At 36.2% G+C, this 22,648-nt stretch overlaps 1 protein-coding gene across 1 annotated transcript in view; it reads left to right on the forward strand.

Annotated features, from left to right (window-relative positions):
- Positions 1-21,280, forward strand: part of PTEN (phosphatase and tensin homolog) — a 32,867-nt gene extending 11,587 nt beyond the window's left edge. The window contains exons 2-9 of the mRNA XM_072424909.1: positions 1,751-1,835; positions 6,209-6,253; positions 8,896-8,939; positions 10,499-10,734; positions 11,381-11,522; positions 14,411-14,577; positions 15,595-15,822; positions 16,524-21,280. Of these exons, the coding sequence (XP_072281010.1) occupies positions 1,751-1,835; positions 6,209-6,253; positions 8,896-8,939; positions 10,499-10,734; positions 11,381-11,522; positions 14,411-14,577; positions 15,595-15,822; positions 16,524-16,709 (1,133 nt within the window). The 3' untranslated portion in view covers positions 16,710-21,280. The remainder of the gene's footprint in view (positions 1-1,750; positions 1,836-6,208; positions 6,254-8,895; positions 8,940-10,498; positions 10,735-11,380; positions 11,523-14,410; positions 14,578-15,594; positions 15,823-16,523) is intronic.
- Positions 21,281-22,648: the final 1,368 nt, after the last annotated feature.

A 22,648-nucleotide genomic window follows, 5' to 3' on the forward strand; every position in this document is an offset into this window, starting at 1 on the left:
CAGGAAAGTGAACGAACGTTCGTTCATTACGCATGCTCTGAACATGGACGATCAACGAACGACCGTACACACGAACGATGTTCAACGATCGTCATCCGATCCGCCGGTCCGGTCGTTCGTTTCCAACGAGTTTCCTCGTTCGTTGGCGTCGTTGGTTACTTTTTTACGAACGATTTTTTTCCCAATCGTTCGTCGTTCGATTGGAACGATAAAAATTGGAAGTGTGTACGCACCTTAACATACATTGGCAGTAGGTGTATTTCATATTTGCTTTTTAGGTAAGGGAAAGACAGATAATCTCTGTCTTTTCAATTATGCACATTTTTTCATGAAACTTTTTCAGCATTCGGGTTAAAAGTATTTTCTTTTTGCTTTACTTGATTTGAACTAACTTTAAACATTATTAGATTGTGATCACCTTTGAGTGATAGCTAGTGATGCACTGGTAATATGTTGGCGCTATATAAAAACTGGCTAATAATAATGAGTTTGGTGAGAAGTGACACATGGCTACTGATTGGAAGCTCATTTTTAGTGGTTTCTAGCAGCAAGACTTATGTTTTTTTGGGCATAAAGAAACTCTACCTTCTCTCCACATTACTTACAAAAAATGTATTTAAAGAAAGTTATATATGGTTAAAATCTTTATGGTGTAAAGGTCATATACCCTTAGACCTATTAACATAACATTTAAAAGTTTGGTTAGCCACTGCAGTCCTAGAATAGACAGAGCTACTGAATAAATCCAGTTCCTAGCAACAAGACAACCTACTCACTAATTTTTTGAGCTCGGAGGTTACATGAGATTTTCAAATAAACCAAGTAATGGATGAGGATATAATATAATGTGACAAGTTGACAAATGTACATTACTTCCCCCGAACAACTATAAACCCTGGAACATCATATGTATAAAATCCCTGTATGTAAATTACATTTCAGTTTTATTCTTGTGCTGGGTGACTTGCATTACAATGGAGATATACGAAAATTGGTAATAAGGTGCAAGGTGTGTTTCCAGTTTAGTGCTGGTCAGATTGTACATGTGTAAGTCACCATTGGACTTTTCCACAACTGTCCTAGAGCAAAGCACTAATCTATTGAATTTTTTTCCATTCCAAGAGGTTTTGCAGTCAGATTTCATTATGCATTCATAATGCATTCAGTTGGCTTAAGAATTCAAACACTTTTTTGTTGTCTAGAATGTATAGAATGAAATGTAAGTTCCTATCTTAACGGTCGGTACTACAGTGTTTAACAACCCAAATGTTTTTTAAAGCTTTGTGGGGATGAAATTGTAGGCAGATGGCGGCCCCTGTATTGTGACCCAACTCTTCTGTGACCACATAAAAACAGTGAGGTGGTTACTGAAAAGTGCCGGATGGTGTGTCCGGCAAAAAAGGGGCCCGGGAGAACACTGCACTAAGTCTTTAAGATTTGGCTGTTTTTTTTTTTTAAAGATCATTTTTAGGATTGTAAGAAATATGTATATGGGTCCTTTTATAATACAGAATTATGATTTGCAACCCCTATTAAATTTAAAGTGCTGCGTAATATGTTGGTGCATATAAATCCTGTTTAAAAATAAAAATAATAACCTTTCTTGTTTTCCTGACTCTCTGCATGCGTGGCTAGTTATCTATAACTCGGCATCATTAGCAGCTTTCATAATTTCACTACAGAAGTGTCATGTTTATAAATAAATGTTTTTGCTGTGACATTTGTTAGTTACCTTGACAGAAATCTTTAGATATTTATCCAAATATAATTGCCATGGGATTTCCGGCAGAAAGACTTGAAGGTGTATACAGAAACAATATAGATGATGTTGTAAGGTAAGTGTCATTGTGATTATTCTTAAAAATTGTCTGCATTCACTGGGATATATTTTTGTCATATTGAACAAAATTAGAATAATGTACCTGGCCTGTATTTCTTTGTATCCATTTCTCTTTGGAACAGACAACTTGTTAGGGAAGAGTTAAAGCTGACAGCTGTAAGGAAACATTTCTTTCTTCCTATACAATGATGGTGAACTTGGCTGCTTGTTCTATTTGATGTATTCCCTGTCAAACTATACACTTTTACTGTGAATCCGACATAGAAACATGGTTACAAATACTGCTTAACCTGTTTTATTTTTTTTATTCCTTTTTTTATTTTAGTGTATATATTCTATTTTTTTCTGTTCCAGGAACTAGCGTGTAAATGTAAAAAAACTCAAAATACAGCCAATGCAGTCTTGAAACCAGGGTAGATAAATAGAAGGACATCTTTTTAGCTGAACTGCCTGTAACTAATTAATTCACATTTACGGTGTATTTTGGAGCTCTTGCTTGGTTTTAGACCCTGGTTATTTTAAATATGAATTTCAGGAAGATATAAAAGCATCAACTAATTAAATTAAGGTTTTCAGTAAATTCTTAAATGTATTTTTTTTCTTTTTTAATCCCCTGTAAAGTAAAAGTTGCAGAGAAGGTAATACCTGTCCCTGCCCAGAGTCCAGGGTGTGCTATATACAATGGTTCTGACACAAAGCACATGGATAGAAGGAGAGAGCAGAGGGAGAAGGGTATTGTCTGCTGCTGACATCACCTTTAAATGTCCTTTTATTGGCTGTAGTAATAATGGTGACAAATCGGTATTGTTTATCAGCACTAGAAAGCCTGGCTGTGTTGTTTGGAAGGGCTGGATAGACAGAAATGTAGAATCTTTAACAAAACTGCTCCCGGATACTTATTTCAGTGTCAAGCTAATTGCTTGGAGTTCAGCTTTAACTTGTCAATTTTAAAAGTGCTTCTCAACACTTGTGTTATCTTCATCTTCCAGCTGATCATAACATTTTATCCGAGTGCTGACGCAGCAATGCTTAGAGAAGGCCAACTTTAAGGGTTGGATATATACAGTGTGAGCTTATAGCAGGCTGCACTTTTACATTAATATATGGAATAATCTGTGTAGCTGTTTATTTAGAACAAATATGTAGGTTATTGATTATTTATAGACTGTTAATCTGCTCAAACTCATTTTCCTTTATTTTTCTGTAACCAAATGGCTAAAAGTGAACTAGATGTGACCCAGATTACATTGTCTAAACAACTTCCTTCATTTTCTAACAGGATGTGTAGCTACACAAAGGCACCAAAATGCCATCCATGGTAAAGTGCGTCTTTTAGGCTGGTGGTTCCTGCATGCTTTTGTTTCATCTATAATGTATTTAAGTCTAGAAGGTGGTCTCGGTTGTGAATAGGTGGCTTTAATTTGCACTGTGCTGAGAATGGTATTTTGTTTGGGAGTTTTCTGACCTAGCCCAAAATGCCAGAATCTTTTCTGACCTTTACAGTCCCAGTAACTCATGTTCAAAGTCCTGAGTTACTGCTGTCAGGAGCCGCAATAATAAAGGATTATACCTGTATGCTTGTATGCAATGTATATTCATTCTGTCATCGTTCTGCATCACTATACTTTATATCAAATAAAGAACAGTCCTGTGTTCCCCTGTTAAAGCTAGCTAGTTTCAAACCCACTCAACAAACCCATAAGAATTTATTCAATGTTGTCATATTAAAACTTTTTTCTAGCTGAGCAGCAGCATAAAAAGATCTGCTGGACTGCAATCTCCACCAAGGTTGCGGATTAATATACTTAGAATATATATGGGTATATATCTATTTGTATGTGTGAGCAATAATTAACTTTTCCCTGAACATTATCAGGGATGGGGACTTGGTTGCCCAGCCCTTGATTAGGATTTGATTCCTTAATATATCAAACAAAACTTGCATCTTATTAAGCGTGATTTGGTATTCAATTTGTTTAAAGCATAACTCTTATAAACAGAGATTTTTTGAAATTTTAATATGACCTCCCCCATACGGTGGTCAAGCTGGGTTATTCCACAGACTCAACATTGCTCACCCTAAGGCTGGGTACACACGTGCAATAATTGTCGTTGTCTGTTACTACTTATAAGTAACTTATTTCCAGTTACTACTCAACATTCATACAGGATCAGGAGAGCTACGCAGCCTTTAACCTTCCGGAGCTGGTGGGCTTTAAGCTTTGGAACCTAAGTAGCTTTGTACAATAAAGATAAAAGCCCATTGCCTCACAAGGTGATGGGCTATAGATTATTTTTCTATGAATAAAAAGCCATGCATTTATGCCAATATTCCATTCAGGGTGCAGCTAGAGACCGGCCTGGGCTATTCTCTGTTGCAAATGCTAGGTGAGCTTAAGAGGTAACAGTTGTCCTTATGTGTGGTCTATTCTCTCATTTACATTTTGCTAGAAGAGGAAGGAGAGGGAAAGTGAGGTTGGGCTAAGGAATCTGAGATATTATCCTTCAAACACAAGAAAAACCACATTCAGATTGAATCAGAGAATTGCGTGCAGGTCGCTGCAGAATTTATTGTCACTTGTGTACATAATCCACATCTACTTTCAATGGTCATCAGCCACCAGTAAAGGAAAGCTCCGGGGTGACAAAACATACCTACTGTGTGGAGGTGGTGGGCCAATGTGTCTAGACAGGAGCGGGGGTGTGCAGCAACACATTTCAGAATACCCTAGCATGTCTCTGAAGGAAGTAAAGATGTTTCTGCTGTTATTTAACTGCTTCATGGTCAGGAGAGTGGAATGCTAACATTCAGTAAGCTGGAAATGACCTCGTCCTAGAACAGATACCTGAACTAGGTAGGGACACTTTAAGGGTTTAGGAGGTCTAAACGAACCATATAATGAAAAAACAATTTTTAAATATTCCTAGAAAGTATGGTACACCGTGTTATGTGGTCTGTTATCTTTTGTTTATATTTGTGTATTCCTAAGACATTTTGGGCTTAACATTTAAAATAATTTTTCTTGTGTATTAAGGGACATAAGAAGCCTTTTTACACCCAGGCAATTAGCATTGTATCCAATGACTGCAGCCTGGTTCTTCAGTCTCCTTTTATAAGTCTGTTTAGGAACCCTAATTATAGTATGATGTAGGAAATGTATACCCTCTAAAAAGTCTTTTCTGTCTATTGCATATTGGTGCAGTACAAGAAATGTTTTACAGCTGTCAGTCAAGTACCTTGGAAGTTTAACACGGCAAACAGAGAATTGAGTTCATGTTTCATGAAATGAGTACTCTTTACCACAGTTATCAGGAATCTGACTATAGAGGGTTCCACAGAGTTTACATAAAATGTGGTGCCGCCGATTTTTTTTTTTTTTTTTTTTTTTTTAGTGTTTACTGAATAATAAACCTGTTTAAAAATGAGAAAAAAATAGAATGTTTTCTTTTGCTCATCTATTTGCCTGTTTTTAAGGTGCCTGTGTTCAACTGGTTCTTCAGACTCGAGTTGCAGTTCTCCTTTAAGTACTAAAATTCTGGAGGCAGGGAACCATCTTCAGAAATTGCAGGCAAAAGGATCTGTATTTGCTATTGTCCTCCTCCTTGTTCAGACTTCATGGTATTAACATTTGGCTCTGAGCCAGTTAGTACAAATAAAGGTGTGATACAGCTCACAAGGAGGGCCTGTACTAAAGATAAGAATTCTTATAACGCAGCAGTTATGTGGTGCTGTTGTGATTTCTTAGATAAATATGCGGAAGCATTTTTACAAACCTTTTTACCACGTTGCTCCATAAATTCAGCTGAATATATATATATTTATTTCTCCAGTGACCTGGCAGCCATTCAATGTAGTCTTTGGATCACAAGACTATTTTCATTAAACATTAAAGTTATACATTTCAAGGTAAAATGTATTTGTAGTTTAACTGTTAGTGAACCTGTACTTATTCTTGAACTGCCCTTCCAAAGTTGCTTTGCACATTTTTTGATGTTCTCTTCCCTTCTCTTAGGGAAGTCATCTTCAGCCTTCTTGGCTAAAGAAACGCAGTAGAATATGTTAGGCCAGGATTTGTAGTTTGATGTTCTGACTAAAGTTGATACAAAGCTGTGAACAAAATTTAAGATAGCCCAATGTAACTTCTATAGACTTTCTGCCATGTCATTGAGAATATTTCTAAATGCCTTAATATGTAGAGCCTCAAAATTCTAGAACATGACAAGAGCCATGTCAACGCTGTGCTAAAAAAAATGTTCTTGTCTGGCCAATGCCATGGCGATAGACTGCACTTCTCAAAATTTTTAATTTGTAAGTGTACATTTGTATTTGTACAACTGTATTGTAACGCTTCATATTTTCTCTTTAAGGTTTTTGGATTCCAAGCATAAAAATCATTACAAGATCTACAATCTGTAAGTATTTTTTAGTGTATATATTTAAAATGTCCAATTTCCAAAACATTGCAGCTCGAAAAACTTTTTAAGGGAAAGAAGCCTGCATTTAATTTCTGTGAAGGATATTGTTTTACTGACTTCCATGTCCCAAACAATTAGTTGTTAGAGCCTAATGGGGACTTAAGTTAGCTTGGTTATGTTGGTGGAGTGACGAGGTTAAATGGAATTTTGGCAGACATCCATGTTATTTGATCTACTTTTAAATGGCTTGGAAATGAGCCCACTTCATGGCCTGTGACCATGCGTTCAGTGGTAATAGAACGCCTGGGCAATGTAATGACTTGTGGACTTTTGGGAGAAGCTCCTGGAAATCATACAGGTGAATGTTGTCCCCGTTTTCTCTCACCCGTGAACAAAGTTTTTTGTTTTCTATATTGCCTGTATCTTTTTCATTTTGAGGAATGGGCTGCTCACTTTAGTGCAGGGAAAGCAAAGTCTTCACAATACTGTAGGTTAATTTTTTGTTTTTTTTTTGTTTGTTTTTGCACAATCTATACAACACTGCATTCTAGAATGTGTAAGAGGTTAATTTAAAGTCTGTGTGAATATGTAGATGTATAATCCATATATAGTAATGGGCTAGTCCAGTTTGAAAAAAAATAAAATAATTTTTTTGTAAACCTGTATCATTTATATACAATATCGTTGTATACTCTTTTAATGTTTGTTCTCTGTCCATGTTTTGCCACTTACAACCCTAACTCTCCTACTTTCATTCTCCCTAATGTTTTCTGAATTGTCCCTCTGCATCCTATTTACTTTTTGTGCGTCTTCTGTTAACACTCTACAACTCTACTCCTGTGTTAATTAAACCTTATGTGTAAAAATGATGAGTCTTGCCTCTAGATTTTTTCCCATTATTGGCTTAGGTTCCCCACCCCACTAATAATTTTTTGATCCTCTCCTTCTCTGCCAAAGTGTGTGGTAACTAGTCTTTCATTTAGACCTAGTCTCCATAGACTTTATACACCTTGTTCATAGTTTTAGGCCTCTGAAAATCTCTTGTAGTTTTCTATTGAACACAGTTGGGATGTTTGTATGGTGGCTTTTAGTTTTTTTCAATTTTAACACCAAATAATTTGATGGACTGTAATAAAGCCACATTTTCCTGTTATGCCTTGTGTTTAGAAATTGAGGAAAAGTTGAAGCATGCCACGTTTTTTCTCATATGTTGCCCAAAGCCCGTGGAAACTGCCCTTACTGTGGTACATTTCTGTGCCCAACAGGTGGATCGTGATCTACCGGTAGATCCCAAAGGCAACGCGAGTAAATCGCGGAGCCCTGCCTTTTAAAATAAATTCTACCTCGCACAGGAGTTAAGTCCAAGTTTTTATTGTTGGTAGATCATTTTGATTTGGTAATTTTAAAAGTAGCTCGCAAACCAAAAAAGTGTGGACACCCCTGCTGTAGACCATATGGTCCTGTTATGCAGTTATGAAAAATTTGTTTTACTTTATTGCCTGCACAAATGTAAAGCTATCAATTATTCAGGGAGTTTGTAGTTTCACGGTTGCCTGCATAAATCCTCTGTGGGTCTAGAGACTTTTCTCCAGAAAATCACGTTTTTTCTAACTATCTTCTTTCTCTGGGGTCTGTGACCAAATATCTGTTTCTTTGTGGTTTTGCATTGCGTGTGTCACAGAGGTTACAAAAATTTAATAATTACTACATAGATGCACAATGGTTAGGTTAGATTTATTATGGCATATGTCTAATGTAGAGGATGTAGCACACTCTGTAACCCACCCTATGAGGATCTTTGCAGTTGAATTTGGTCAAATACCTTGAAATATGTTAATTTCTGGACCATTGATCCATTGCCATCATCTAGGTCAGAGCCCCTAGCAAATCTAATTTTTCTTTTATTTTAGTAGAATGTTCTACAAAATTGCAGTTGCAATTTGTAATGCACGCTCATCACCCAGATTATGTATATAGTGGTCTCTGGTCACCATGATGGAGTACAGTGTGCATATATAAATATTGGGGGACAGTGAGTGAAGTGAACACTAATGGTGAATTTTTACACCATGCACACCAAGATCTTTACCTAGATTTCATTCCTTTACTAGTAGTAATTACTAATAGCACTATAATAAACATTTTGGTATTGAGTCAGCATTTCTGAAATATCATTGTTGGATATGCAACTTATTATGTAAGAAAATATACATTTTTTTTAGTATTCCTGCAGGGTGTTATTTAACAATGGGTAGACATGTCCTTTATAAAGGCCACTAACCAAAGCCAGACGTTGAATGTAATGTCCTCCTAAGGAGCCAAGCCAATAATGACATCACATGGCGCTCGCACTCTGAGAGCTTTCCAAGATCAATGCCTGAGGTCCTAAATGCATATCCATTTAAATAATGCAGAGTAATGCGTTATACAAGATTTGGCTGCAAATGGAAATTAGAAATAATTAGACCTTTTTTCCGTTGTTGCTAAATAGATTAAGTTTGATTTACAATTTCAGCACCTTATTTTGTGAAATGTATACTTGGGGGGAAAAAAAATGTTCCTTATAGGTAAAAAAAAAAATATATATGACTTTTGCTGTTAGGATTGATATTTTATTTTTTTCTTTTCTTTTGGTATAGATGTGCTGAAAGACATTATGATACCAACAAATTTAGCTGCAGAGGTAAGTTGTGCATTTTTGTTGAAACGTTATAATCTCCACATTGACGGGACATTCAGCAGCTGCCTATTACTGAAGTGCAATGGTATAACTTTGGTTTTGTTAAAAGCATCCCCATTCAAGTAGGGGACACTGGGGGTCCACTCAGTCACTTCTTACAACTGAAAGGTTCCACCTATTTTCATTTTTCAGTCTTTCCCCTGCATTAATTGAATCCAGGAGCAGTCATCCCTAACCACTATTAATTTCCACACATTGGGAGGAGATTTCCAGCGAGTCTCAGATCAGACACTGTCATCTGTCGGCTTTGATTGGACAAAGAGGAACCTTTTTAGACTCGTCGTCACCTTCAGTGTTCACAGTTACACACAAGCATGTCTGCTCCATTGTGTTAGAGTAGTAAGTTTATTGTGTTGCCTTCCAACAATGTGGGTAACTTTTGTTCTTCTGCAAGCAAGTGTGATGTTAGCCTAGAAATTTTTTTTCCTGACACATTTTATTTTCATACATGAACTTGTACAAATTGTTAGTGTATCTTTTCATAAACCATGCTTGATGAATATTTACGTATACTTTTATATTTACATAAATATTTACATATTTACATAAACTTTTAATGCTGCAGGTAAATTGACCCTTGGGGCTTTGTGTTTTGAATGCACCTTTCAATAAGGCTTTACTTCAAGCGTACAATTTAATTGTGTGCGCCAGGGCATATTACCCAAAATCACCCCCAAACCTCCTCTTCACACTAATGCACGTCCTGGTATTTTTTTACATTTTAGGAAGAATTTTACTAATCCTTGTACAGTATACATTAAAGATAAATGACACCTGGCAATGCCCCCCCTTTAGTCTGAGTATTACCATGCTTTATAGCCTTATTTTGTTGTCTTAGTTTGTTCTTCTACTGTAGCCCATCCTATTCAAGGTTCCATGTGTTGTATTTCCTGAATGTCCTTAAAAAGCTCACTGCAGGTAGTATTTGTAGTTTTGAATTAGTCTGGTCTTTTATCCAATGATCTATTTAGTTATGTCAAGAGTGGCTACTCACTGCTGTGTTTTTTGGTTTAACAATAACACTATCCTCTGTAAACTGTAGGACTGTAGTGCTTAGAAAACCTTGGAGGTCATCAGTTTAAGATGGTTCTTACTTCATCAGATACCAATGAATATTTACAATTTTAAAGACCAATAGAGCTGGGCTTCCCAGCCCCAGGCCACATAGGTCAGATCCACAAACATTTCCTGCATCACTAATGCAGGAAATGAAGTAAGATAATGGTTTACAAATCAAATTTATACCAACATCCAGGCGAGTATAGGGCTCTCTGCACGCTTCATGTATGACGTTGTAACTTATACCAGTGGTGCCCGAATTTCGGCTCACCGCAACCTCTATAACTTGAATTTTTTCCACCCAGCAATTGGGGCAGCAACAGCTGAAGTGTTCGGCCTCTGGAGTGTTGTCATTGCTGTTATGTTTACTGATTTGTTAGGGTAGTGTAATGATAAATAATATTGTATAGTAATTAGCAAACTCACTTTTTTTCTTCTAACAGTTGCACAATATCCTTTCGAAGACCACAATCCACCACAGTTAGAGCTAATCAAACCATTTTGTGAAGATCTTGACCAATGGCTAAGTGAAAATGACAATGTAGCAGCAATCCACTGTAAAGCAGGCAAAGGGCGTACAGGAGTCATGATCTGTGCTTATTTGCTACATCGAGGCAAGTTCCTAAAAGCACAAGAGGCATTAGATTTTTATGGAGAAGTTCGGACCAGGGACAAAAAGGTCTGTATTAATAATCTGTCTGCAATAAGTGTACATTCTTAATGACTTGCCAAAAAAAATTGATAGAATTGTTTGCATATTCTCAAGTACGTTGTAATCAGATCTATATTTAAATGTGTATAAAAATGTTTAACCACTAACAAATTTATTAGCAAATGTGTTTTCAAACACCATTTAGTACCAGAGATTTCTTGTATTGTACCGTGACCCTTTGTGCAGATACCTGAGAACAGTTATCCCTATATTTAGTGGTCACCATAGGGCTTTTGCTCATATTGTATCGTATTCCCTTCACAACCCTGCTGCTAAGTTAGCTTTTGGGAGCAAAGAGAGGAAGCTCTTTGTAAGCTCCAGGCTCATGTAAGGTCATGAACTGGTTACTTGCCATGTGTTCAAGTATTGATGTGCAATGTTTGTAACATTAAAATGAGCTTTGTAAGAAACCTTCAAGGTATGTGCTGTTTCTATAGATTGAGCAATATAGCAAAGTTCATTTCATTGTTATGACTTTGCTGCAATGTCTTTAAAAAAGATGACTTGTGTACCCAGGTGTTATTGCAGATTTTTCTTCCGAGATAAAAAAAAATGTTTAACTGTGCAAAAGCTGTAAACCCGGCTGCAGAATTAATGTCTTGTATATTTTTAGGGTGTGACAATTCCGAGCCAAAGGCGCTACGTATATTACTACAGCTACTTGTTAAAAAACCATTTGGATTACAGACCAGTGGCACTTCTCTTTCACAAGATGATGTTTGAAACAATTCCAATGTTCAGCAGTGGAACATGCAGTAAGTTGAATGACTTCTATTTATTTGCTGTAATACTGATAATACTGATGCCAGACTGAAAAGGTGTATTGTGAAATGTTATTCTCATTGATATCAACTAAGCATTAGACTGTTGTTTAGGTCAAGAAGCCCAACCTCTGAATGAGTTAAGAATTAAAATTGGTCAGTTTCTATGTTGTATGCCATGGCCCTCTGTGTGTAAATCCAGTATGGCAGCGTGGGGTTTAGGAAACATTATTTTCCAGAATATAGCTGCCATTTCTTTGTGGGAACTGTATGTTATAAAAGCCATGGTTTGTTTTTGTTTTTTTTTTGGTTCAGTTATATTCTAGTTTGGGTGTAGAACAGGGGCCCCTTTTTGCTTCTAAACACTAGTTTGGATGCTCTTTTTACCTGTTCTATTGAATTATTTCTGTCATTTGTTGCTGGTAAACTATAAAACCTACTATGAATAAATGTAATTTACCTATCCTGCCTGAAAATCCAACATTTTGGAGTTAAATGCTTGGGAGATGATTCTTATTCCAAATTTTATTGATCCAATGCAGGCACATTGATCTCATTACCTTTTTTTCAGAGCAGGTTAAAAAATAAATCGTCAAGGTACAGTGGTAAATGTCTAGAAGCATTTAGAGTTTTTTTCCCCCATGTTTTTCTTCTTCCATGGTTAGTTTCTTCGTGTCTCACTCTGATGCAGCCATGCTAATGAAGTTGAAAGGGGTCTTTTCCTCTTAACAAAGTAATTTCTGTCACAATGTTTGGCTGATCACCACAGCCCTTGCTATTATCTTGTCCTTCGTTTGCACACCACTGTGGTTTGTTTTTTGGCTTTTTTTGTTATAGGTTTAAAGCCTCCTCCCTTCCTGTTCTTAATTTGAGGCAGTTTGGTTTTATACACCTAACCCAACCCTAAGCAGAGCTGGCCTAACTGTAGCTCTTTTGCTGGAAGAATATCACTGTGGTGTAGACTTTGTACTCTGCAAAATTGAAATTACATCTTGGTATAGATTTGGTTTTTTTATAGTATGATTTTCCTGCTTAGTTATAGATAGCTGCTATCTTTAAATATTTTAAAGACTTTTCTAATTTTATATATTGTGGTAATTTAAAATTGCTGTGCTTAAATGCTACCATGTTGAAAAGCAGAGACTGTGTTCAAGCTCTGTGCAGAACTTTCTTGTGGCATTTGGGGCAAAATATATGGTAAAAAAAATTGTAAATACTAGTTTTATAGTACCTTAACCAGCACTACCTAATGCCAAGCAAGAGTTGTCATATTTGGCTCCTAGAACGAGAAAAAAATGCACAGTTCCAGTACAGCATTTCCTCTGTGTACAGTGGCTTTGTGCAAGTATATGGACTCCTTACTTTATTCAACTTTGCAAAAAATGTTTTTTTCCCCTCCCCTCAATCTACACTCAGTACCCCATAATTAAAAAGTGAAGACAGAATTTTAGACAATTTTTTTAAATTAGAAAGCAAAAATAGAAATATCACATTTATATAAAAGTATTCTAACCTTTTGCAACAACACCTGACATTTAGCTTAGATGCCTGACCTTGTTAATATCTAGAATATGGGGTACAGCAGTTTTTGTATCATATATGGAGCTATAGTTTTGGGGCCTGCAAGCATTGACTGTGGACCACTAAACCTAAATGATAAAAAGCATCTATAAGGTTATCTGGAACATATATAGTACGTAGAGGTGCTCGGGAGCAGTAAAAATAAGGGTGTGGATGTTGGTAAATTGAAACAACGTATGGGAAGGTGGTAGATAGCTGACATTTACATGGATTTACTCGACGCATACGGTATAAACAACTGGGAGTGCTGCATTTGTTGCGTGTTGCCATTTTTTGATCACCTGGCTATATATTTCCCCCTACCCGTCTGTAAAGAGTTTCTGGAGAGAATGCTGTGGTTGGTTCTTACCCTTTCCCATTCTGTGCAGAACAAAGTTTATATAGATACACTTATTGTTGAAGTTCTTTTTCGTTTGTAGCTTTTTCGCAGGTAGTGAAAAATAAAATATACAAAGCTGACATCTTTCACCAAGCGTGTAGAATTAAAATAGAGAACACGTCATCAAATCTTTGCTTTGTACCTTTGCTACACCCAAATACAATCCAGCTTACTGGTAGGCAACAGCAAACAAAAACCCGAGCCTGAAGCTCTAAGCACTGCCAGTAGGACTTTTGCACCAAAATCTGGCACCAGCAAAGGCCTTAACCTTCTAATAGAACGTGGAAAGTGTGTAAAAGAAATTCAGGTGCTGCCTTGTAAGTCTGGTAAACAGATGTTTGATGTTCAAAGGCCCAAGAGACACCAACATCTGCTAGTGAGCCTTCACAGGAAAGAAAGGAGCTAGATCCTGGGCTTGAATAATGATCTGTCTGCCTCTCCTAGAGCCGGTGGACTGAAATGCCAGGTCATTCTTGTCACCATCTACATTGACAAAACGCGCTTTGTAGCTAACTTAACAGGCATGTGGCCCACAAAGTGTCTAAATGCTGAGCCCAGCACCTGAGGGTACTTCAGGTATTAGATTTCTGAGTTCCCTAATAAAGGGGTCATTATCTGCTTATAAATAGGGGCCTTATTTTTTCTTTTTGTAGAAGGCAACGGGTTCCTAATTTGCAGTTATTTTCCACATTTTTTTAAAATAAAATCTGCAAGCTTTTAAAGTACTTCAGATACATGGCGTGGTTTGTAGTGTCACTAATATCTCTTGATGACCAGTTATTTAAAAAATGACTAATGTTTTTTCTCTGTAAAGTTTAGTATTTTTTGTAAAGGCAGGATTTTCTGAAAAACTCATCTTGCATGGTTGAAATATTGTGTAACATGAGCTATTCTAACTTTGCTTTTTTTTCCATTCCTTTAGATCCCCAGTTTGTTATCTATCAGCTGAAGGTTAAGATATTTACATCCTCTACAGGACCCACAAGACGTGAGGAGAAATACATGTATTTTGACTTCCCGCAGCCCCTTCCTGTTTGTGGAGATATAAAGGTTGAGTTTTTCCACAAACAAAATAAGATGATGAAAAAGGTTGGTATTTTCCAATGTTCAAAATTTTTGCTGCCTTAAAAGATCAAATATCTCTGATACCTGAAATTATATTTTAAATGTAAAAAGTTGACTCTTATATTGGTGAAAAGCAGAGCTCAGCATTCCTAATGTTACTGCAGTACAGTTTATCTGCAGTACAGTTTTACACTGCCACATTCCTGGTACATTCCTCTGCTTGTAAAGCACTTCCTGTATGACTCAACAATGCATGCTGCGTTACCATGTTATGTCTGAGGCTTTTTATTTATTTGCAATTTTGTTTTGCTGCTGGTAGCATTCCAACAGAGTTACCTGTACTTAAGATTTTGCATGACAGGGGCGATGGAACAAGTACACCTCCGAGATGGCAGCTTTTCACTCTTCCAGCTTGAAAGTTAAAGCTGTATAATTGAAACTCAGACCTACCTTTAAATGACCTGTGACTTGTGATTAAGAATTCCAGATTTGCTTTCTATTTACTTATTATTCTCCAGTTATTATGGAGGCAGTTGTCTTCAAGAAATAAATCTTGTTGGATATCCGTGTTGCATCTCCAGAAAACATGTGAAAACATACTCAGTGTTTTTTTTTTTTTTTTTGCAGCTTACGTTTTTAAAATAGGATTCATCTCTGTACAGACATGTATTAATTTTTGCTTGAAACTTGTCATTCCAGCGACAATAGAATGAACAAGCACTGTACAGGCTTTACCATTCTTTAGAGGTTGAACGACAAGCATGAGGTGCTCTGCTGCTTCATCCCCATTGAAAGCAGCAGCAATAATCATACCAGTGGTTAGACACAACTGCAACTTTTTTTATGCCAACATTGTAACTATTTCCATTGGTAATGGAAATATCTTTGTTGGATGAAGAGCTCTCTACTTGCATTCTTACACATTGGTTTCCCTTGCTATTTCAGTCCTCTTCTTTTTTTTTTCCTAGTTTTTATTTAAAAAAAATAAAAAAAAGCAGTTAAAAAAAAGCCGTTTTAAACGCAATGTTTTTTATTTTGTAGGACAAAATGTTTCATTTTTGGATTAATACTTTCTTCATACCTGGTCCTGAAGAGTATTCTGACAAGGTAGAGAATGGAACATTACTTGGAGAACAGGAACTCGATGGTATCAAAAGCACGGAACGTTCAGATAATGACAAAGAATATCTCACTCTTTCATTAACAAAGAACGATCTAGATAAAGCTAACAAAGACAAGGCCAACAGATATTTTTCACCAAACTTCAAAGTAAGTCAAAATTCAAGGGCCAATAGTATAGTGCATGGTAATTGGTAAATTGGATAAAATATTCTGTAAAAAAGTTTTACTAGCTGACAATATACTACTTCACCTGCAGAAGTGGATTGGGTAATTTTTTCTGCATTGGAAAGACCAACCTATGTTTGTTGTAAAGGAGTAGTTTTTAGCTATCTGGCCTCCTGTTTTTTTATGTACAATCTGGCCTTAAAATAAAACTAAATTTCCACTTTAAAATCTGCAGTCGGGCAGGGCTTTGTTACACAAAGGTACGAGCAATGTGTCCCTTCTGCACTGGTGGTGTGGTTGCGCTGCGGTTACTGCTTCCCTGCTTCCTGATATTACCATGTCTGCTGTGTGCTCGATAGCAGTATTATTTTACAGATTTCTATTGTTGCCTGGAGTTTTCTGGATGAAACGTCAGAATTAAGTCCTTGGAAAAACGGCCCAGCAGTCACGTGTGTTAAATACAGAGACATGGCTTACATCATAGAAAAGAAAGAAGATCATGCATGTTTCTGCATCTTTGGAAAGCTGCTGTGCATGTTCGGGGAAAAAGTTCTGTGGTCACCTATGTGGTTAAGGAGTCCTAGTTTTGAGTTTATGAATTCAGTAATTGTTTTTATTTACCAAGTGCCGCTGAACTGTTTATTTTCTCTGTTCATTAATTTACCATCTGTCTTTGTCTTTAGGTAAAGCTATTTTTCACTAAAACCGTAGAAGAATCCTCAAATTCAGAAGCAAGCAGCTCAACTTCAGTAACGCCGGATGTTAGTGACAATGAACCTGATCATTATCGATACTCTGACACCACTGACTCTGACCCAGAGAATGAACCTTTTGATGAAGATCAGATCACACAGATTACAAAAGTCTGAATTTTTTTTTTTTTTTAATCGAGGGAATTAAAACCACAAAAAGACAAACTTGAATAAACTGATAAAGGACCTTTTTAAACGGCAAATCGCATTGTCAGACTACCAGTTATAGGAGCAATGTTATTTTTTTTTTTTTTTTTTTTCTTTGACCAATATTTTTTGCCCAGCAGGGTTTTGGCACTGTTGTCCAATGGAATGAGGAAAAAGGAGAGGGGAAAAAAGGAAAAAGCAAAGTACAAAAAAAAAGAAGAAAAACTTACGTAACAATGTTATGTAAATAACCTTTTCGTGTCAAAAGGACCTTTAAATCTTAATTAGGATAAATAAAGATGGCACTTTCCCATTTTATTCCAATTTTTTTTATGTTTGTTTTTTGTTAACCCCCTCCCCATCTCTTTTCCCCAAAGTGGAGCAGTGTATGCATAGGACCCCCTTTTATTATTATTTTTTTTGTTTTGTCACTAAGTGAAGTTTATAATGTGCTTTTGTGAAATACTGGGTTCACCTCCTGCCTCTTCACAGCCAGTGTGGCAACAGTTAATATATATTTTTTTTTAATTGGCTATAGAATGTTCAAGGGTTATTTCCATGTAGGCTATGTGTACTCAATGCGGTGGAGAATGATATTTAAAGCTGAATCTCTTACCAGCTGGATTCATGTTCCATCTAAAGCTTTTTACGTGCTCCTTTTTTTTTCTTCTTTGCGTGCTGCAGTAATCCTGAACTTATAAGGAATTGTCCACTGTCGCTGCTTTTATATGTGCATTTTTTTATTTTATTTTTTTTGCATAATGGTGCTAGAAAAGGCAGCTGTAGGGAGCAGTTCTTTATAGAGGTACAGGATTGATCCAAACAGACTATCAGGAGAAGGCCCATTGATGAAGCTCTACCACAAGTTAGCAGGGTCTCAAATGTTCTTACATAATTTAGTAATTCTCTAAATGTTGAGGCTTAGCTGCCCACAATATATATTTTTTTTCTTGAAATTTTAACAATTTTATTTTAAGTAAACTAGTGATTTTAGGTTCCGAAAATTCTTTACGCCAAACAGTTGCATTGATGGTTCCATCCCATACGTAATTAAGGCCAGTGCTGAAAGGATTTTTTTCCTAATATTAACCATCCTTGTGCAAGTGGATTCATTCAGAGAACATTAATGAGCACTATTTGCAATGGATTTGTTGGCCAAAGTAGCAAGATCCCAGCTATCAGTAATAGCAATTAGTTTTTGTGAACACCGCATCAGTTTTTCCCTCTGTCCAGATTTTATACATCATGTATGATATTCTTAAAGATAACCCAGAATGGTTAACCATAAAGGTCTAATATTTGCATTCTTATTTCAGTCATATAACTGCTGTGAATGCTTCAAGTTTTTGCTATACATATTGGTTCCCCCTCCTCCCCTATCAAATATGAACTATTTTTTTTTTTTTGATATAACAGTGCACAGAAAATCATGTTCAGTTCTAACAGATCAGTACAAAAGTCAGGCATTTATTTAATTGCATAGCTGTCTGCAAATCTACCCTTTTTGATCGTACACATTCTATTACATTGAGTTTTGCAGTTTTGCACACTTTTTATGTCATTAACTGTTAGGGAATTTTACTTGAAGAATGTTTAGTAGCTTCAGTGTCTTTTTGTTTTTCTTTTCTTTTTTTTTTATATATATATATAGATATATATTTGTTTTTTTTTAATAACATTACACATGGTTATGAAATCAGTGTTGATTTAAAAAGTTTCAACACGACAGATGTAAGATGGTGTATATCAAAAAAACATGTCCTAAATACTCTGTAGTTATCTATTCAAATACGTTTTTGAACTGGCAGTGTTTTATTACTCATCACGGATATTGTGGTCTGGAATTCCACTTTTTTATTGCAGCTTTTTTTTTATTTTTGTCAGACCATCAATTTTTTTTTTTTATCCAAATTAATTTTCAGTCTCACAAATTGCAAGCTGCAGTTCAAATGCTAAAAAATGATCTTTTGTGAAAATACATTTCATGACAGTGTAAAATCCCATTTGATATAGTTTATTTATACTTTGACCTACTTACCACTGGAAGCTGTAATTTAAATTGAAGTATTTTTTTCCATTAGATAGGAGAGGCAGTGTTCATGTGACTGTCGGAATCTAGTTTTAAAAATGTAGGCCTGAATTTTGAACCTACATGTGCGTGGAAATGACTAGATCTTAGCACTTAGTAACCGTGATCCTCAAGGATCTCAACTTTTTTAATTGGATTGGAAAATCAAACACATGGATTTCTGTGTGAACCTGTGTTTTTTTGTTTTTTTTTGCTCCATACCTCTGCCTTGGTGGAATCTGGGTATTTACAAATCCACAATTTTATGTATAACTTTTTTTTTCCTTTTAATTGAAGTTCCCCTTTTAAGAAATGTTCCTATTTTTCCCCTTCAATGCAGCATTTAAGCTTTCAATTTTGTGGTTATAGTTTTGTTTTTTTAATTTTTTATATACTTGATACCATATGCAGCCTTCATTTATAACTAAAATGGAGACTTTTGGCAGCTTTAATTCATATATTAAAGAGATGTACCCCTGGTTCAGATATGAATGCTGACAGGTTACAAGTGTTGTACCCCTTAAGGTGATTGCTTGACTACCAACCCCAAGTATGTTACTTGAATAATGGCACTTGGCTGCACTATATGAGGGCCTCGTATATAAAAAGTGGGAGGAGAATATCTTGCCCACAGTTACTAGATCTGTGCTGTCATGATTTTATTTTTTCTTGGTTGCTGGAAGGTTAAAGCCATTATCTGTTTGCTCTGATCTATATCTCTGCTTTTTCCCTCCCTCCATTTTTATATTGAACGCCTGTTTTTCTTGGCACAATATGGTAAACTACACTTCTGTGTTAGTGATGGTGGATCACATCAAGACTTAGCACAGTTTGGTTTAAAAAAAACAAAACAAAACAAAAAAAAAAACCCTCTGTCGCACCAGATATGCTATACGGGATGTTTTGCAACACAGCTGCCTAATATTGAAAGCACTTTGCAAACTTGAGGGCCTACAATCAGTAAAACAAAAGTATAGATGGAAATTCATAGGTCTGCTAAACTTCCTATTCTAAACGTGTGCTTTTACAACAGCATATATTCATGTCTAGGTGGCACTTAAAGCTAAACTATCCATTCTGTTTTTTTTTTTTTAACGTTCTGTATGGCCTCGTGTATTAATGATGGTTCAGCTCATTTGTTGCCTTACTGACATTGCCAGGAGTGAAGACTTGGCATGGACAAACAGATTGCACTAACTTGGGGAGTCACCAGTGATGCAGAAATGGACATCGATCCATTTCTTTTTGTCTAGTAACTATTTGTCTCAAGTTGCCTCACGAATATTGTGTCTAGATAATTGCAGTTTATCTTTGATTTACACAAAGGTAATTCATGCAGCCAAAACATAAATTATGGGATTTTGCACTGTCCCCCCCCCCCCCCCTTAAAAAAATTTTTTTTTTTTAATTTTTAAGATTTGAAATATTTTTGAGAAGCCTCGCTAACATTTTATGGTATAGTCATCCGAAGTGGGTAAAAATGGCATTATATATGTATAAATATAAAAAAATTATATATGACATACTCTTCTATTGCGTTTACTTCAGTTACCAGCCCCTATACTTTGACAAGAATTCCTTTTGGCTGACTGATTAGCTCACTTCTTCCAGTTTCTAAAAAGTCTATTGATGACAGTATTTAGTTCTTTTTAAATTCCCCTAAGCCCAATACCAAGTTCTGTTTACTATTCATGATGGTCCTGAGACATTGTGGCCTGCAAGTGTGTGGAACTTGGGGGTTTCTCTTGAATTAAAAAGTCATTGCTTTGGGTAGTGTTGACACACTTACAGGACATGCAGGTCAACCTGAACACTGAACATGTATCCCAGTCTGATTTTTGCCACAGAAATTAGTTTTGTACATAGCATCCATGGTGTTCTTGTTCTGTGGCACAGGCCATCAATTTAAGTGGAGTTTGCTGGGGTGTGTATGTGTAAAAAAAAAAAAAAATATATATATATATATATATATATATATACATACATATATTATACAGCCAGTACTTTCCAAAATAAATTTGTGCAATATGTCTAACGATGCCTGTGGTTGCCACAAAGTGCCTCGTTTTAATTTTTTTTCTTCTCCTCGTTGAATACTGTTAAACTTGTCATGCATGCAAATGGAATGGGTGGAACTGTGCACTATTAAGAGGCTACAACTGGAGATGGGAATATTCTGTCCTGTCATTCTGAGCTCAAATATTTTGAAGAATTCCCTGTAATGTTTATTTTTTTTTTTTCTCCTCTCAATCGGTCAGTCTTTTTCTCCGGTTCAGCCTCTTCAGATACTATTGTGCTGTGCAGCAGTGGCTCTGTGTGTAATGCTATGCACTGAGAATATACAACAAATTACATGTACAGGATAATGCCTCATACAAATTCACATGTCCATTTGTTATTGTATGTGTTAACATCCCTTTATCTTAGTGTTATAAACTCCACTTAAAAACCAATTAAAGTCTCATTCTTGTCACTGTGTGGGTGTTTTATTGGAAAGGTGTATACCCAAACTTCAATTTTTACTGGTGTATTATAGTGCTCAATCTGTTTACAGGGCCAAGAATGTCCCAAGTTCTCTTTACTCCAGTTTCCAGTGTTTTGTTGTGGTCTTAGCCGAATAAAGCTGAAAGATGTATATGAAAATATATACAAAATAAAAAAGTATATTTAAAAAAGCCACACACTAAATGTTTTTTCTTGACTTTGTGTTTATAAAGGCATGTGTGGTTAAAAAAATATATGGCCCTGTTTTTAATGTGTTCTGTAACTAGATTTTGGTCTATTGTAGTCAGGTCCGATTGACGATGGGATGTTGGAGTGTGCTTGTGGTGTTAGATTGTCTTGCGTGTGCTCTACATACGGGAGGTATTATGTAGTAGAAACTAAACACATTGATGTTTACTTGTCCCTGCACCATTGTGGGCAGTGCCGTCTTCTCCATCCTTTTCTTCCATATGCAGAACTTAGCAATCTTGACTGGCCTGGCATGGGTGGCGTAACTCCTGCACTGGTCGTTAGGAGTTCATTAATTCATGGCATGTACAGGGGAAGCCAGGATTGTCGGGTGGTATCCTGACCTTTCTAACTTAATAAATGCCTTTCTAACTCTAAGAAAATGTGATCTTTAATACAGTTTTTTTAAACCACAACCATAATTCAGGCTTGCCTCCCATAGAAACTGATCGGTTTTTGCATTTTATCGTTTAACCTAGAACATAAAACTGACAGCTGAGGAAAATTGTGATGATGGCATAGGCAGCACCATCTATGAAGGTGTTGGCCCAAACGGACTCCAGGGGTGAGAGCTTTTCGGCATGTTTCCGGATTACAGCCAGCTTACTTTTTGGGTGGTGTTTTTTCTGTTTAATTCTCATTTGCAATAAAAGATCCAATGGGGATGGGGGTTGTTTGTGCTACATTTATCAATATGTGTAATACAACCCATTCCTTACGTTCTGGTGTTTTTGTACACCCAACATATGCTAACTTTTTTCCATTCACCTGGAAATGTTTCCTTAAAGGTTCTGATATAAAAGCTTGTCAAAGTGTTTGCAAATCTACACATTGAAATATTCACCAAAAGCAAAGGTTACTTTTACTGGATCCTGGCCCTCAAGCACAGGAGATGGGCAACGCTGTGCCAAAGTATTTCTAAAAGCAAACGTTTTCTTTCAGCTTTGTATGAAGTAACCCATGTCATTGTTTTCTTTGGCCACCTGTGCACTGTTCTAGACACAGCACATTTGTTTGCCCTGCTACTTGAAATGGTTAGGTACTCCTTATGAGACGTCTAAACTACATTTATTACATAGTAACACATGAAAGGGCAAGCATATAAATC

The sequence above is a fragment of the Pyxicephalus adspersus genome, chromosome 10, assembly GCF_032062135.1.
Source record: "Pyxicephalus adspersus chromosome 10, UCB_Pads_2.0, whole genome shotgun sequence".
Taxonomy (NCBI): Eukaryota; Metazoa; Chordata; class Amphibia; order Anura; family Pyxicephalidae; genus Pyxicephalus; species Pyxicephalus adspersus.